General features: G+C 25.3%; 1 protein-coding gene across 2 annotated transcripts in view; it reads left to right on the forward strand.

The window, feature by feature from the left end:
• The first annotated feature begins 1,264 nt into the window (after positions 1-1,264).
• The window catches only part of LOC129959991 (aryl hydrocarbon receptor nuclear translocator homolog), a 121,405-nt gene continuing 107,231 nt past the window's right edge, over positions 1,265-15,438 (forward strand). For both annotated transcript variants that reach the window (XM_056072960.1, XM_056072957.1), the window contains exons 1-2: positions 1,265-1,479; positions 4,383-4,431. In XM_056072960.1, coding sequence (XP_055928935.1) covers positions 1,437-1,479; positions 4,383-4,431 — 92 coding nt within the window. In that variant the 5' untranslated portion in view covers positions 1,265-1,436. The remainder of the gene's footprint in view (positions 1,480-4,382; positions 4,432-15,438) is intronic.

Here is a 15,438-nt window from a genome sequence, read left to right on the forward strand (position 1 = left end):
CTCGACAATCACACCGTATTGGGAACGTTTCATTTGAGAGATGTCTTTATGGTTAAGCGTTTCTCTTTTTAAATAAAGGAGAATAAAATGAATTAAATAAAGGAGAATAAATTTTGAACTGAAATGGAAAGACATTATTTAGATGTAAATATTTTATATAATCGAACAAATTTTTCAATAATAATTAAAAAAAGAAAAGAAAAGGAGGCTGTAAAGTTGATAACTTTCCAATTTCCCTCCACATTTATAGAACATAGAATGCGTTGTGTCGTTTCTATACATCTTTAATTAACAACTTCTGATGAATGCGTTCATTAACTTGTAGATATATTTGTAAAGCTGTGCTAATGTGGGACTTATATAGAGTAACATATTACTTTGAGTAAACAACTATATCTATTTTTATTCGGCGCTTTATGGTGTATCGATTTCCCGCTATGTTTCCGTTTAGTGTGAGAATCCGTTTTTCTAGCGTGTGAGTTTTATAAAGAAAGAAGTTTAAGTCTTGAAAACAGAACAATAAAAGGAAGAACTTAAAAAGAAAGAATTTCCTGAATTAAAATGAGATAAAATATGATAAAAGTATTACAAGTGGTATTGGACCATTTAACGTCTTCTATATATTTTAAAAGCGACTGACACATATATTAATAATTTAATAGGATTTCAACAAAATAATAATAAAAATAAACCGAATTTTTGAAATATTTTTAAAGAAGTAAGAAAATTATATGAAATTGAGGAATGCATATAAGAAACTTCATTTCATATGTCATTGCTTTTTTTTTTTCAGGAAACAATTTTAATAATCTTTTCTTGCTATTGAAAAAAATAAAATTCTAATAGCTTTTCCTTTTTCTTTAATGCTACCATAGTTTTTGTAAAAACCTCACAGTTTGATGTTAATTTTAATAATATTTAATAATTTAATAGCTACAAAATGTAAAGATAACGTGAAAATGCTAGGTCTTATTAAACTGAGAGAGTTCGTGAAAAGCGAAACCGAAACGATTTGAAAAATAATTACAAATAAATTATTTAAAAAAATCCGACAATTATAGAAAATCTATATTAAATTTTTTAATTCAATTTAATATTTTATTCTATGAAAAAATGGCATTAAATAAAAAAAACAATAATTAATCAGAAATGTGATCTGTTAGAAAATTTCTGAAAGTATTGATGACATAAAAGAGGGTTTGGCGATTTTTTTCTAAATTTACTTCATCGCCAACTAAATGCATGCAGTGTAGCTGTACGGCAACCCTTGAGTCGTTCACCAACGGTAACGAGAGTTTTTGTAGTACACTTTGTTGTTAAAAAATTTGTTGTTAATATTTGTAAACATCTTCATGTGTGCTCGTAAATATATAGAGTACTTTCCAAAGTGTGGTAAAGGAGCTGTTCTCACCATAAATTGGTCCTCGTAAAAATCGATGGCCACTACAACTGCACCGACTCCTTCACAGCCTCTTCCAGGTAGGCCTTATTCTAACTCAAGAGCAAGTAATAATATTAATTACAAATATTTTATAAAATTATAGAACAACATTAAAATTATTTCGAACATTTAGTTGGCGATAAGTGCTTGTAATCAGTAAACCGAAGGCTATCGAGTTGTAATGACGAAGTAAACATGTGTGAGACAGTGATAAAAACCATGTTGTTGTGTTTTGAAATCAGAGCAAAATCTGCGACAACTGTTATCAATTTACCACATACTATGCCTTATCAAAAAAATTTACTATTTTTTAGTTACGTTGTCCAAACGCCATCTACTGAAGAACTGTCGAATCATTAAGTTTTCATGTTTTTACACAGTTTTGCATTTTAGATAAGTTTTGTGACTGAATTATCGTTCAGGTTTTTATCCTATATGAATGATTGAGGCTCATCTAGTGCAAATAACATATCTACGTAGTTTTTGCTTATCTAAAACAACTGTTTCGAGTTATTCAAAAGATATTTAGTTTATTTCTAGAATGTGTGGTACTTTTAGGAACAGCAGAAGAGGTGTTTAAAGTGTTATATGTTATTTTAACATGTGAAAACTAAATTATATTAATCAGTCCTTCATATTAACATTATTGCAAATATAAAAAAATTATGAAATGCTGAATGATTTCATAGATTTTTAGCCAAATATCATCTTATCAATGTATTATATTTAGTTTTGTTTATCCTTTGACTCATATGTGTTTGAATATGATATTGAAATAATTAAATAATGTTGTATTTGATTTGTATATATTGCTAGAAAGGTTTATTATAGATAAGTTTATTATGATGGCTACTTAAGTGTAATAAGTAAGGAGAAAGTTTCAAAAGTTCCAAATATGTTTAATTATCATTCAGTAAAATATTTTTGATAGATACAAGTATTTTTCCAAATATTTGATATAGTTATAAAATATTTAAAATATATATTTATTTTCTTTACACTAAATAGCTGAATATATTTATATATTATAATACACATATAAATTTGTTGTGTAAGTTACTGAAATTTCTGACTGATAATTAAAGTAACTTTCATATTCTTATATAGGATATAGAATTAACTTGTATGAAGCTATTAATTTATTAATCTGAAGGCAATTTCTTCAGATGAATTCATTTTAATTAGAGGAATTTCTGTGTTTTTCTTGGGTATGATTGTAAAAAAATAAGAGAGAAATTTAACAAGATTTGGTAGTCCTCTTGAATCTTAAAAAGTATGTATTGTTTCATTCAGTACTATTTATAATATTATAAAAATAACTTTTATGCAAACTTTATATATTATGTATTTTATTCCTTATGCATGAAAATCTAATAAAGTCTTTGCCTATCTGCAAGGCATGGTTAAAGGTTTGAATCATTCTTCAATATATAGCTTCAATTTTGGTAGATACATTTTGTTACCATTAAGCAAATCATTGATGACTTATGGAATTAAACTATCAGAAAATCAATGTATGGATGAATGTCATATCATTTGTGTAAAATTATTTAATTATTCCTGCCAATAGTATATTTTCTGTATGACTTAAAAATGAATTTGTGTCAAAACTCTTGCATTCTGAATATGAAATTCTAAACTTGATTGTGGATTCATCGTATGCATTTTTTAAAAACTACTTTGGAAATAAAAAGACAGATGAAAGCAAGTTTGATGGAATTCATACAAATATAAATGATTTTTAAATCCTGGTCATTTTTGTTGATTAAGAACAAATTTATTACTGATAGCTTAGATTTTCTCTTTGCCAAATAGTTTTTATCTGCTGTTTAATGTGAAATTCCTGTGGAGTTTATGACTGAATTAATTGATTTTTTTTCTTTCTATGGCAATATTGTTGAAATATTTGCTAAATAGCCCTTATTTTAGATGGTGATCTACATAGCAAGAATATAATCTTGGAATTGTTCACAAAGGATAGTTTGTTTAAAGTGTTGAAAATTCCTGCTTAATAGGCTAAATAGATGTTCATTTTCAAGTTCTGCTTTATAATAGGTAGAAAACATGTTTGCTCAGGGTTTAAAATTTTACATTGATTTTTCTTACAAATACTTTGAACATTTATATAACAGGATTGATTTTACATAAAAATTTTATCTCTATGGATATATTTATGTGTGCAGGTTTAATTTTGTGGTAGATTTATCTTTAAATTTCATAAATAATTGTGTGCAATAATATTTGTGATAATCCTTTCACACTTCTTGCTATACAATATTTATACCTAGAGAAGAACTTAAAAATTTTTTAATTTGCTGTTACTTTTCGGCATGATTTTTTTCTTTGTTACTGCCTTGAGTTAGAATTTTCAAGTTTTATCTACGGTAAACTAAACTCCAAGGGTTTAAAACCTGCGAGTTCATGCATTATGCTCCAATCATGGATCATAGACATTAGATGTGAATTTTATGTGGAAAAAAGTAATTTTATAAATGCATTAATTAGAAGAGAAATATTCTACATTAGAAAATCAAATTGAAACAATGCATTATTATTTATTTTTCTTTGTGGTCTCATGTACTTACTGAAATTCTTATATAAATGTGATTGTATTTTATTTGTTCTTGTAAAAGGGTTATTGAACAAGTCTAGTGTATCAGTTACTGATCTGTTTTTACAATATTTTTTTTTTTGTTTTTTTTTTTGCCACAGTTTATGTTAAAAAAATGTTTTAGTATATTTATGTATTAGCTTATATGTTTATTTTCATAACAATGTATATAGTACTGAATTATGGATATAATACCAAATTGGATAAAAAATTCAATTTCTTAAAATGCAAGTCTATTTTATTTGTGATGTATTTAATTAAATATTACAGTGCTGTTTTATGTTGGTAATATTTTAATTTTATTTAATACAAAATTGGTTAATTTTTCAGGTACTGACGCTAGTAAGGGGATAAAAAAAAGAAAGCCTGGTATCAAGGAGTACGTATTGTAATTTATATCATTTTTTAATTTCCACAGCACTCCAGTCACCATAATTCATACAACATATTGTCACCATGCTCCCATTTTCATAATAACTTAAATAACAAATGAAACCTTAAAGTAAATTTTTGCAAAGATATCAACATATTTTCCAAAATTCATTTTATATTTAATGGATGTGCTGTTTTAAATTCAAATTGTGCTCTCTGAAGAGAAATGGAAAAAATTCATAATTGTTCTTTCTATTTATCCTTCATGTATATAGGTGAGAATATACAATTATGTTACTGCAGCAAGAAACAATAAGGCTTTTGAATTTACAACATATTGGTTTGAATTTATGCTATTATCTTATACATGCATACATAATATAAATTTTCTTCAAATGGAAATCTGACATTTGTTGATTAATTTGATACTTTTATGGTAGTGCCTTAAAAGAATCTCTTTTATACTTGAATAAAACAATATAAATCTATTCTTTTGCATTCAGTCGTGGATTGTTTGTCATTTTCCAATATTGTTATTGATTGTTAATTGTTTTTTGTCTTTTGATATTTCTCTTGCCTGTATAATTAGTTTTATCATGAGTAATTTGATTATTACCATCATGTATATTGAGCATCTTATTCTATGTCGTACCAAGTTTTTTTTAGAAAAGCAGATCTGTTCTTGCATAGTAGAGAGATGTTGAAAGAATAATTGCACTTTGATTTTCTAACTACTGTCCTTTGAATGAACTTTAATGCTGTAACTATTATGTGAAGTTGTGAATTGCTTTGTTGTTGCTTCAGGTTTCCTTTTATTTTGTAGTTTTCTTTTCAGTCTTTATTATACATTATATTGGGTTAAGAGGAATGGAAGAGTTACATAAAAATGCATTTTTCATTGTCTCTGATTTTTATTTATATCAGATTTTTTTAACCTCCTTAATATCTAACAATCTTAAACATAAATTTTAGTAAATTTCTTTTATATTATGGTGAAAATATACCAAAGTTAAGTAAATTACATTAAACTATTCTAAAACAAAATTCTAAAGTTTACAAGATTGTTGCCTGGGTTTCAGAAATTTTCAATATATGCTATGAAGCTTCATAGAGTGTGTACTTGCATAGACAAACATTGCGTGGAAAATTTTTTAAAAGTCTGTAGTCCTTCATTTGCTTCCTTGCACTAAACTTTCATCTGTGAGCTATCCTTCTCCTTATCTCTCCTTTCTCAATACATGCTTGATTATTACATTATTATAAAAAGAGAATACAAAGAGAACAGATTCATTTAAGCTTTTACTTCATTGCAACTCCTCTTCACTGACTCATTATATAATGTTTTATCTCATATGCTTACATTTTAGATTTAATTTGATACTTTCAAAATTGCTATTATGTGATTGCTGGTTTCAAGATAATCTACTGTATTAATTTACTCTTACTTGTTTCCTTTTTGGTCAAACGTTCCTTTGCATTAAAAATTATCTTGTGTCTTCCCCCCTTCAGCAATCATATGTTCAACAAAAGCTGAAAGGTTGAATCAGTCTGCTTTTTTAAAAATTATTCTTTACATCATTTTCTGGCATTCGGGTATATTGTCGCTATCTATCCTATTTTTTAGCATAATTTATTCCCTGTGAAAGTATTTTTTAATCATTATTATATGATCATTTATATTTAGCGCTTACTCAACATCGATGATAATAAAAATTATAATTATTATTATGATTATAATAATTATTTTGAGTATAATTTCCATTTTTTATCTGAAAGAATTTTTAAGTTAGGTATTTGTTAAAAATGCTGTGATATAACATTTTAGTGCACTGCAGACTGCTGAATACAATTGCCTGTGTTAAAGAACAGTTTTTGTACCTTGAAATAAACCTTGGAATGTCTCTTTCTCTCTCTCTCTCTCTCTTTTTTTTTTTTTTTAAGATAGCAATAGTGTGCAATATTTTAAGAGCACTTTCACTTTTAGCTCATGTGAGTAACTTCTTACTCAGATTCTCATTTCTCTTTGTAGTTCAACTATATGTCATTAAACCTAATGTTATTACTTGAAAACAAAAATGTAATGTAAGATTGGTGTACCTTATATTTTACTTTTGCTCATTATTAAATATTTGTATATCTTGACTTGAAGCTATTGGGGTACATAGTTAAAGCTTAATAAGCAATGAATAATGAAGAGTCCTGATTATTTCTTTATTTTTTCTACTAGGAGTAAGTTTTTTTTTGAATTCCTCCCCCCCCCCACTTCTGAGGGTTTTTTTTCTCTCTCTCAAAGATATAAAATTATGTTGAAAAATCTTTCTTAGTGGAAATTCAACTTTTAAAGTTGTTTCATAATTTTTTCATTCAACTAGAAAGTTGATGATTACAATTTAAATACCTAAGGCTTTTGAAGTTTTGTAATATTAAGTAGTTTGATATTAAATATTTGTCATCTTTAGAAAATGTTGTTTCACCTGTTACTTTTCATTTAATATTTTTAGTAGCAATTATGTTTATTTGTAAGAAAATAGTGTAGTCAAAATTAATGTTTAGAATGTGATTATATAAGTTAGACTGTATTCTACCTGAGTGGCTTGAACTTCCCTCCATTGGTCATTGATTCAGTCTTGATATTTTTTAATAATGCATAATATTTCTGTAATCTAGTTTCTGTCTTTTTTCATTTGAAATATTGTTGTTACATCATTGCACAGCTGTTGTAAATCAACCATTAAACTACAAAACTAAGTAATCTAATTCCTCAAAGTATTTGAAAACCTTTTATAACATACATCTTATGTCACCTTCCACATTTACATCTACCAATGTTCTTAGCCTGTATAATATAATTTAAATAGATTAGTTATGCTACCCTAGATATAAAAGAAAATATTAATTAATTTTGCTCTTTTCTTCAAATGGCAATGTTTCAAATGGCAAAATCTTTATAAAACTTTTTTTTATTCGTAAAATCTGCCTTTTTTAAAAAATGGTTTTTTTTTTATGCTATTTAAATCTATAAAAAGTCATTTATAAAATATCTCTTTTTCAAACAAATTTTAAATTTCAGATACAAATTTACTAAATCTGATAAGTATTTATTTCTAAATTTCATCTGCAGGGACAATATATTTTAATTGTGATATATATGGAAAGTAATATCAGTTTAAAGTATATCTTGGTGACATTGCATATGAATTTTTTTTTCCAGCAATATAAGTTCATGTGACCTTTAAACTAAAGTTTTTGTTAGTTATTTTACTTTAAAATATAAACTGCTTTATATTTCTTGACTATTATTCTTTCATTATTTTGGAAATATTTGTTTTGCCATTTGAATGATAAATGTAATTGGGATATAAACTGAAGTGTTTAAATAAATTATAGTAAGGAACTCAGTGTATTATTATTTAAAACATGACCAGTCAATCAAACCATAACTGGTTTGCAGTAAAAGTTCTGTTGAAAATTCATATTACCCAATTGGTAGTTTTAAGATTCCTTGCTTTTCCTATTGCTTATCAACTAAATATTTGGAATTTGAAATTAAAGCATCATGCATATATTGTTTGAATATATCATTTACTATTTAAATAAATCTTTCATCTGGTGATTTATCTTAATTTCAATATAAGCATTTTGTTGAAATTCTGCAAAACTGTAAAGGATCATCTGGTCTTATTAACGGCGCAAAATTAAAAAAAGCATCAAAACTTTTATGTTACAAAATTCATAGAGTGAAGGTTTTTACATTTAAATTTTTAGTATGATTGATTTAAGAGACTATAATTCCTTTTGAATTAAAGTATAACATTAGTAAATTTTTTAAGATACTTTTATTCTATCACATTTTTATCTTTTTGTGGCTAACAACAATTTATGCTTTATTTTCACATTTTAGACAAAATATAACTTAATATATTTTAGACCAAATGCTAATCTTTTTTAATTCATAGGGATTAGAGAAATCATCAATTATTAAGCCATCTGCAATGTTTTAACAAAATCTTGGAAATAATAGACTTCATGGACATTATATATTTCCATGATATTGTTTCATTAATAAATTTCGCAGATTTCTCTATGCATTTACTTTTTTAATGCATTAAAGATTGGATGCAAAGCACTAGTAAACTTATTATCCTTTCCCAATGTTTAACCTAAACTTTTTATTTTTAGGTGAAAAAGAAATTGCTAAAGAAAATGTTATTACAAATTTCATTTTGTCATAACCTTTTGGGTTTTTTTCTTCTAGTATTTGAAGTGTTGTCTTTTTTTCACTTTACATGTATATCATTACCAACACATGCCTTTGGGCAGGATGGTGTGGCCTTTTGGTTATCTGTGTGTCATACACAGATTAATGTATTAATCAAGTATTTTTGTTTTCTTTAAATAGAGGAATTGGTTTCCCATTCTTCAACTTTTTATTATTATTGTTGCTTTCTGTGAAAGAAATTCTTTAAGTGCCGTATCATTTCTTGCTCTCTTATATACTACTGAAGTGTTTTGTTGTTTTCTGTGGCATTCAAGTTTTGAAACTGAGTATAAAATATATGATTTTAAGTAAAATATTATGTTATTAAAGTCATGAATGCTAATATTGACAAGAGACGAACAGTTGATAACCTATATTGGACAGCAAGTATAATGAATTGGTTCATAAGTTCCAACTTTTAAAATTTTTTTATTGTTATAAAACTAAGAAAGTATAAGAATGTCATGGAGAAATCAACGATATAAATGGAACAAAAACAGAATTATAAGTCACTTTATGTATTTGATATATGTTGTAAGTAATGTTGTTAAAATTAACCAAACAGGAACCAACAAAGAAATTACCATCTATGGTGGTGCAGAATAAACTAAAACATTCATGTTGTTTAGATAATCCATATTTTATCTAAATCAGTGTGAAGTTGCTGTACCTAATGAAATTGTGATATATCATATGTTTAAGTTAATTCTAATATATGTTGTAACCTGTAGAATGATTGTTTTCCATTTGTAGCTACAGTGTATTTAATGTTAAAAATAAAATGATCCCTAAATTGACAGATCTTTAAATGACTAAGTGAAAGCATTTTTATAGACTTTTAAGTATGCTGTTTTGACTTGTGGAGAGTTGATAACCGCAAATGATTACATTACAAGGTACACATAATTTATTGAAAATTATGCATTGGTTTTTTTTAAAAAAGTTTTTTTAACTATAGCATTCTGGAAAATCAAATAATGGAGTAGTATGTGAATGAACTTGCTTCAAATTATTATTTTTTATTGAATCGTACCATAGTTTACTGACAATATATCTAATGTGCTGAATATTTAAATTCTTATCTGAATTCTATGATAGGTATCTGTTTCAGTTACCCAATAAAAATACATCGCACATATTCAGTAAAATTAAAAACTTTTGCTATAATAAGACACTATATTTTTTTTATTTATTTTGTAATTGGAGGTTCATTGAAAATCAATTCTCTAATGTAACATTTTTATCTGTATTTCGGAGTAATAAATTAAAAAAAAATGAAATGTTGAATTAATGATCAAATGAATAATAATAATATTTTAACAGCAATACTTTTGAAATTGTATTTTTTTTTTTTTACCTTGATTGTGTGATTGTAGCTTTTATTATCTTTCTAAAATATTTTGTATGATCTGATAAGTGAATTGTCTTTTATGAATTTAAGTTTCATTTAAGTATTCATTTACTACTCTTCTTGCAAGGCAGAACTTCACTTCTTGTCTCCTGCATAACTGTTTAGACAATTTTCGTGTGATTTAAAAAAATTATACATGTTTTTTTTCTTTGGCTTTAATGTTAATTAAGACAACAACAACACACCTTTAAGTATTTTATGTGTTGATAAATATTCTCTTTCTATAAAAATCATTGAGACATTTCATTAGAATATTTGTATTTATATATAAAAAAATATATATATGAGTACAAAATACATGTTAGAGACTGTTCAAAATTTCCTATTGTATAGTCTATTATTTTAGAACTTATGCTAGTTTCATTGCAATAAATTGTTACAATCATTTTGATATAGCTCTAAATGTGCAGTGAATTTTTGAAAATATTTATACTTAACCTTAAATAACCAATCTAAAGTAAGAAGTATTTTGAAAACGAAACGAAATAGTTTCGAAATCGCAACTAAAAATTATTTCTTATTCAAACTGAAACCAAAAAAGGAATATGAAAAACATCATAGTATTTAGAGAGCGCAAATGCAACTACATCTAAAACACAGATGAATTGAGACAAAAATAATAACAATCAAGTTAATAGGAAAATCAAATTAAACCAAATAAAAAAAGAATCCGGCCTGAAGACTTTCAAGGGTCACCCTCAGGCAGGGATTCAAAAAAAAAAAAAAAAAGATTTTTTTTTTTTTTTTCTGTGAAGGAATGCAGACTAAACAGTCAAATAATGATTCCTCGTGACCCGAAAATCTCCTGAAATTAGGCGTAAGAGATATACCATTTTAACAGAAAGGAAAATACAAAACTGTAAATTAGAAGAAAACACCCACTAATAAGCAAAAATATAATTAAAAAAAATAACAATATTAAAAAAAAGTACCATATAATAACACTCAAAACAATAAGGAAAGTACATACCAGCAGCAGGCAAAGAAATTTTAAGCTATCGATTGTGATTCCCGCTTTTTAAAACCCCCAAGCTAACACATTTAAGGTAAAAAACAATTGTAGCGTCCCAGCGCCATCTATTGAGTGATCTAATATGCAAGGAAAGTTCTTTTTTTATTTTAGGTAAAGGATTAATTCCAAATCATACTTTGTTTAATCAAAAAGTTGATATTACAGTAGTTTCTTGGAAATTCATTATTAAATTTTTAATGAGGTTATTTCATGCTTCAATATAGGAATTTTTATTATTGCAAACCCTTTTGATCCTGTTAAATTGTGAGAAAATTAGATTTTTGAAAATTTTAGAGTTTAGATTGGAATGATAATTACAAAGTTTTGTTATTTTAAAGTTGAATTCATCCCTTTTATCGAAGATACCAACTATTGTTTTATCATTAGCAATTTCGATTTTTAAATCCAGAAAGGTAGCCTCAAGTTGATTTTTGTTGCTGTTAGAATTAAATCTTTTGGATAGCAATTAGTAACAATATTAGTATTGTCTAAGTCAGTCAAAAGTAGGTCCTCAATATACCTCCACTCGTTTATTAAATTATATTTTTTTCTCATAGTAATGTAGGAAAATATTAGCTAAAGCACTTGAGAAAGCTGTTCCCATTAGAATGCCCTTTACTTGTTTATAAAATTTAATTCCATTAAAAACATAATTTTCAGTCATATTAAAATTACATAACTCTTGCCAGTTATTTTTAGGAATAACATCTTCATTTAAATATTCGTCATATAAAAAAGTGCAGACCTTTATTAATTTTTCATGAGGTAGATTGGTGTATAAATTTTCGAAATCCTAAGCATTAAATTTATTAATGTTGTTATCTTTAAGAAAATCCAGTACTTCTTTGTTACTAGAAATTATAAAGTTGTCTTCATTTTTTATTTTGTCCAGGATAATTTTTAAGTATTTAAAGAAATGTTTTTCCGTATAGTAATTATAACTGCCAGTGCTACAAGTCACGAATCTGAATTTTAATGGATTTTTATAAAATTTAACTGTTGGGAATAAATAAGGATAGTTTAGAGAGCAAGTCTTATTTTTTTTTTTTTTTTTTTTTTGCGAAAGCTAGCATTTTTTTTATCTAATTCCTTTTTCCCGGTGTTCTTTAAAATATAAGTTGCGTTAGAGTTATATTCATTAATTAAAAGTTCTTTATAATAATATTTACAAATTAAACAGAAATTATTTTCTAATTTATCTATTACTGTAATGACAAATTTTTCTTTTAAATTTTTTCTTTCATTTTTTAATGATTTCTAAAATAAATCCTGCGTTCTTTAGATCTGTCAATATCAGTGTTCATTTTTATTTTAATTTCCTGTAAAATTCTCACTTTCCATTCCTCGAAATCTTCCTCAGGCCAATGGTATTTTTTAGATAATTTAGCAATAAAAATATCCAAATCTTTACCAATTGAAATTAAAATTTTACTATGGTTTAATTTTTCTCTTTATCTAAATTTAGTTCCTCTTTCCATTAATTCTCTTAAAGAGTTGGATTCAATAATTTTTAAATTACCTGTAATAATATGACCTTTATCAACATCTATAATATCTTTAAAGTTTTCTTTGTTACAGTAAGAATCCTTTTTATTTTATCTAAATTTTTGCTATAGTAATTATAATTGCAATTTTTTTTCTTTAAAGTTGAAGTATAAATAAACGCTATTGAAACAGTTGTTTTATCTGATAGAGAAAAAAATATATTATTATTATGTACAATTTTGGGTAATTTTAGATATTCAAAGTAAATATCCAAGGATTTGATCACACAAAATTCTTTGTAAACATTATTTTTATTATGAAAAAGTAAATCGTTTTTTCCAATGTTAAGCTTACATTTAATTAGATCAAGAATTATACATTTTATGTATGAATTTTTAAACTCTAAATCCCCGAATTTATTATTTAAAAAGCATTTAATTTTATTATTTCTAAGACCAAAAATGTATTTCCTAATTTTGTGAATGTTCTCACTATTGTGTTCCAGATTACAGTAATTTTGAAATTCCTCAAATATAATTTGAAAATTGCAACCTTTACCTTTATCTCTTTTAAATCTTTTAGAAAAGTTATCTTTATTTAGAAAATTTTTAAATATGTTAAATTTGTAATAAATGCAATTATTGTTTAAATCTGGTAACCTTCCCCCATTTAATTTAGTATTGAGACCATAAGGAAATAAAGTTTTAAGGTTACAAATATAAATGTTTTCTAGGTCTAATCTTTTGCTTAATTCGTTAACTTTATATTACTTTACTTATTACTTTATATTTAACCTTATATATTTTATTAGACTAAATATCATTAAAAATCATATATAATTGATTACTGATATCAGCATTTGGTATCATTCTATTATTACTACTACTTTGAACGTTTTTTGATTCTCAGTTTTCATTGTTTAATCCCTAAAGCAGGGCATAGTGCTAAATATGAGATTGCAGATATAATCATCAAAGTCAGATTTACAAATATAATCTTCTTCAAATTGAGATATTAATTGACTAAATCAGTAATTTTCTTTTCTTTCTTTCTTTCTTTTTTTTTTTTTTTTTTTTTTGTCTTCTGTAATAATGCAAAGTTTAGTTTTCGGCTTACATTTATTTTATAGTAAAATAAATATTTTAAAAGACAGCTGTAAGTAGTACATCTAATAATATTCAGCATCACCACTTTAAAAAGTTTAATACTTTTCCATATGTTTGTGTGAAAAATGAACAGTTTTAATTTAGTAAATCTAAATTAATTGTATTTCTAAATCATGTAGTATATCATTTTCAAACTGTGAAACACTATTGTCAAATTTTTAAATCATTTATAATATTTTAAAGCTGAATTTGTAGTTGATGAATTCATCTTTAAAGGGAAAAAGTCTTGCTAAAAAGTGTTATTATTTAAGATGTTAGTTATTTTTATCTTAAGATCTTCAAATTATCTTCACTCTACTGTTATCAGTTTATAAAAGTATGCAAAGATTTATAGAAGTATTTAATGGAAAAAAACAGTATTTTCCCTCTCATTTTTAAATCTAGATAATGGTATTTGATTTATTACATTATATAGTATATACTTTGTAAAAATAACTGTTCATTGTAATGCAATTGGAAGATGAGATGTCAAAAATTGCAAACATAATTCAAAAAGGGTCTACTGACTGATAAGGCAGTATTTAAAACCTTTTAGAATTACATATGGTGTAAAACTATTCAATTTCAGCAACCAGTTTTATTTTTACTTTTGCTTTTAAAGCAGTAATTTCAAAAAAAAAAAAAAAAAAAAAAAAAAAAAAACTTATTATGATTTTATAATACTAAGTCATGAATCACAAAATATCTTTATTATATATAGTTGCAAGTATATAATCATTTAGAACTGTTTCCCTTAGTGTTAGATATATCATAGCTATAAAGAAAGAAGATACCTTAAAGTTACTCTACTAACGACACGTTCACTTTTTTATTAATCATTATCACATTTTTTTCACATTATGTTATGATCAACTTCATATTTTTGAGATTATGGTATTGTGAAAGACATTTGTATTATGAGAATCGTTTTTAAAGATGGAATTTAAAATCTTGTATAATATTGCAAAAGGCATTTTTATAAAAAGAATAATAAAAAGGAGAGAATACGCTTTTGGGTGACTTTGTAAGATTTGATGTAAAAGAATGTTTTCCTAAGCATAACTTGTCAATTTCAGTAATTATGTTTAATCTAAATTGCTTTCAATCTCAGAAAAATTCTTTTTAATGCTCATTCTGAGATCATCATGATGAGGAATGATAGCTTATTTTTTTAAAGGGTTTTTTTTTTTCCCCACATAAAATCTGTAGTTTCTGCTGTTTACTGTCAAATTAATACTTTTAATGAAATATTAATATTGAATGAAGAGTTTTGATTCATGACATATATTTTTTAAATGGAATTTTTTGTAGGATGTTTAGCAACTGAATTATAAGGAAATTTAAGTGCATTTATAGGATTACTTTTAATTTATTTCTCTGATTGGGATGCATTAAAAATTGATATATTTTATAATGGAATGAAAACTTACAAATACTGTAGTTCATAATTATGCTGTTTAATTTTTAGATCATAAAAAATAAATAAAAAGTTTAATTTGTGGCAAGTAATAATATAAGATTTCTACATTAAAATTTTTTAAATAAACAGGTTTATATATTAAATTTACTTGTAGGGAGATCTCTGAAACTTATTTCACGAATGCTGCACTTTTTTTTATAGAAAAATAATTCTCTTATTGTATCCGTTTTCAACTATTTTTGAATTTGGAACCTAGCTTTTCACTTGTTTTATTTATAATCCC

The sequence above is a fragment of the Argiope bruennichi genome, chromosome X2 (assembly GCF_947563725.1).
Source record: "Argiope bruennichi chromosome X2, qqArgBrue1.1, whole genome shotgun sequence".
In the NCBI taxonomy this organism is placed as follows: Eukaryota; Metazoa; Arthropoda; class Arachnida; order Araneae; family Araneidae; genus Argiope; species Argiope bruennichi.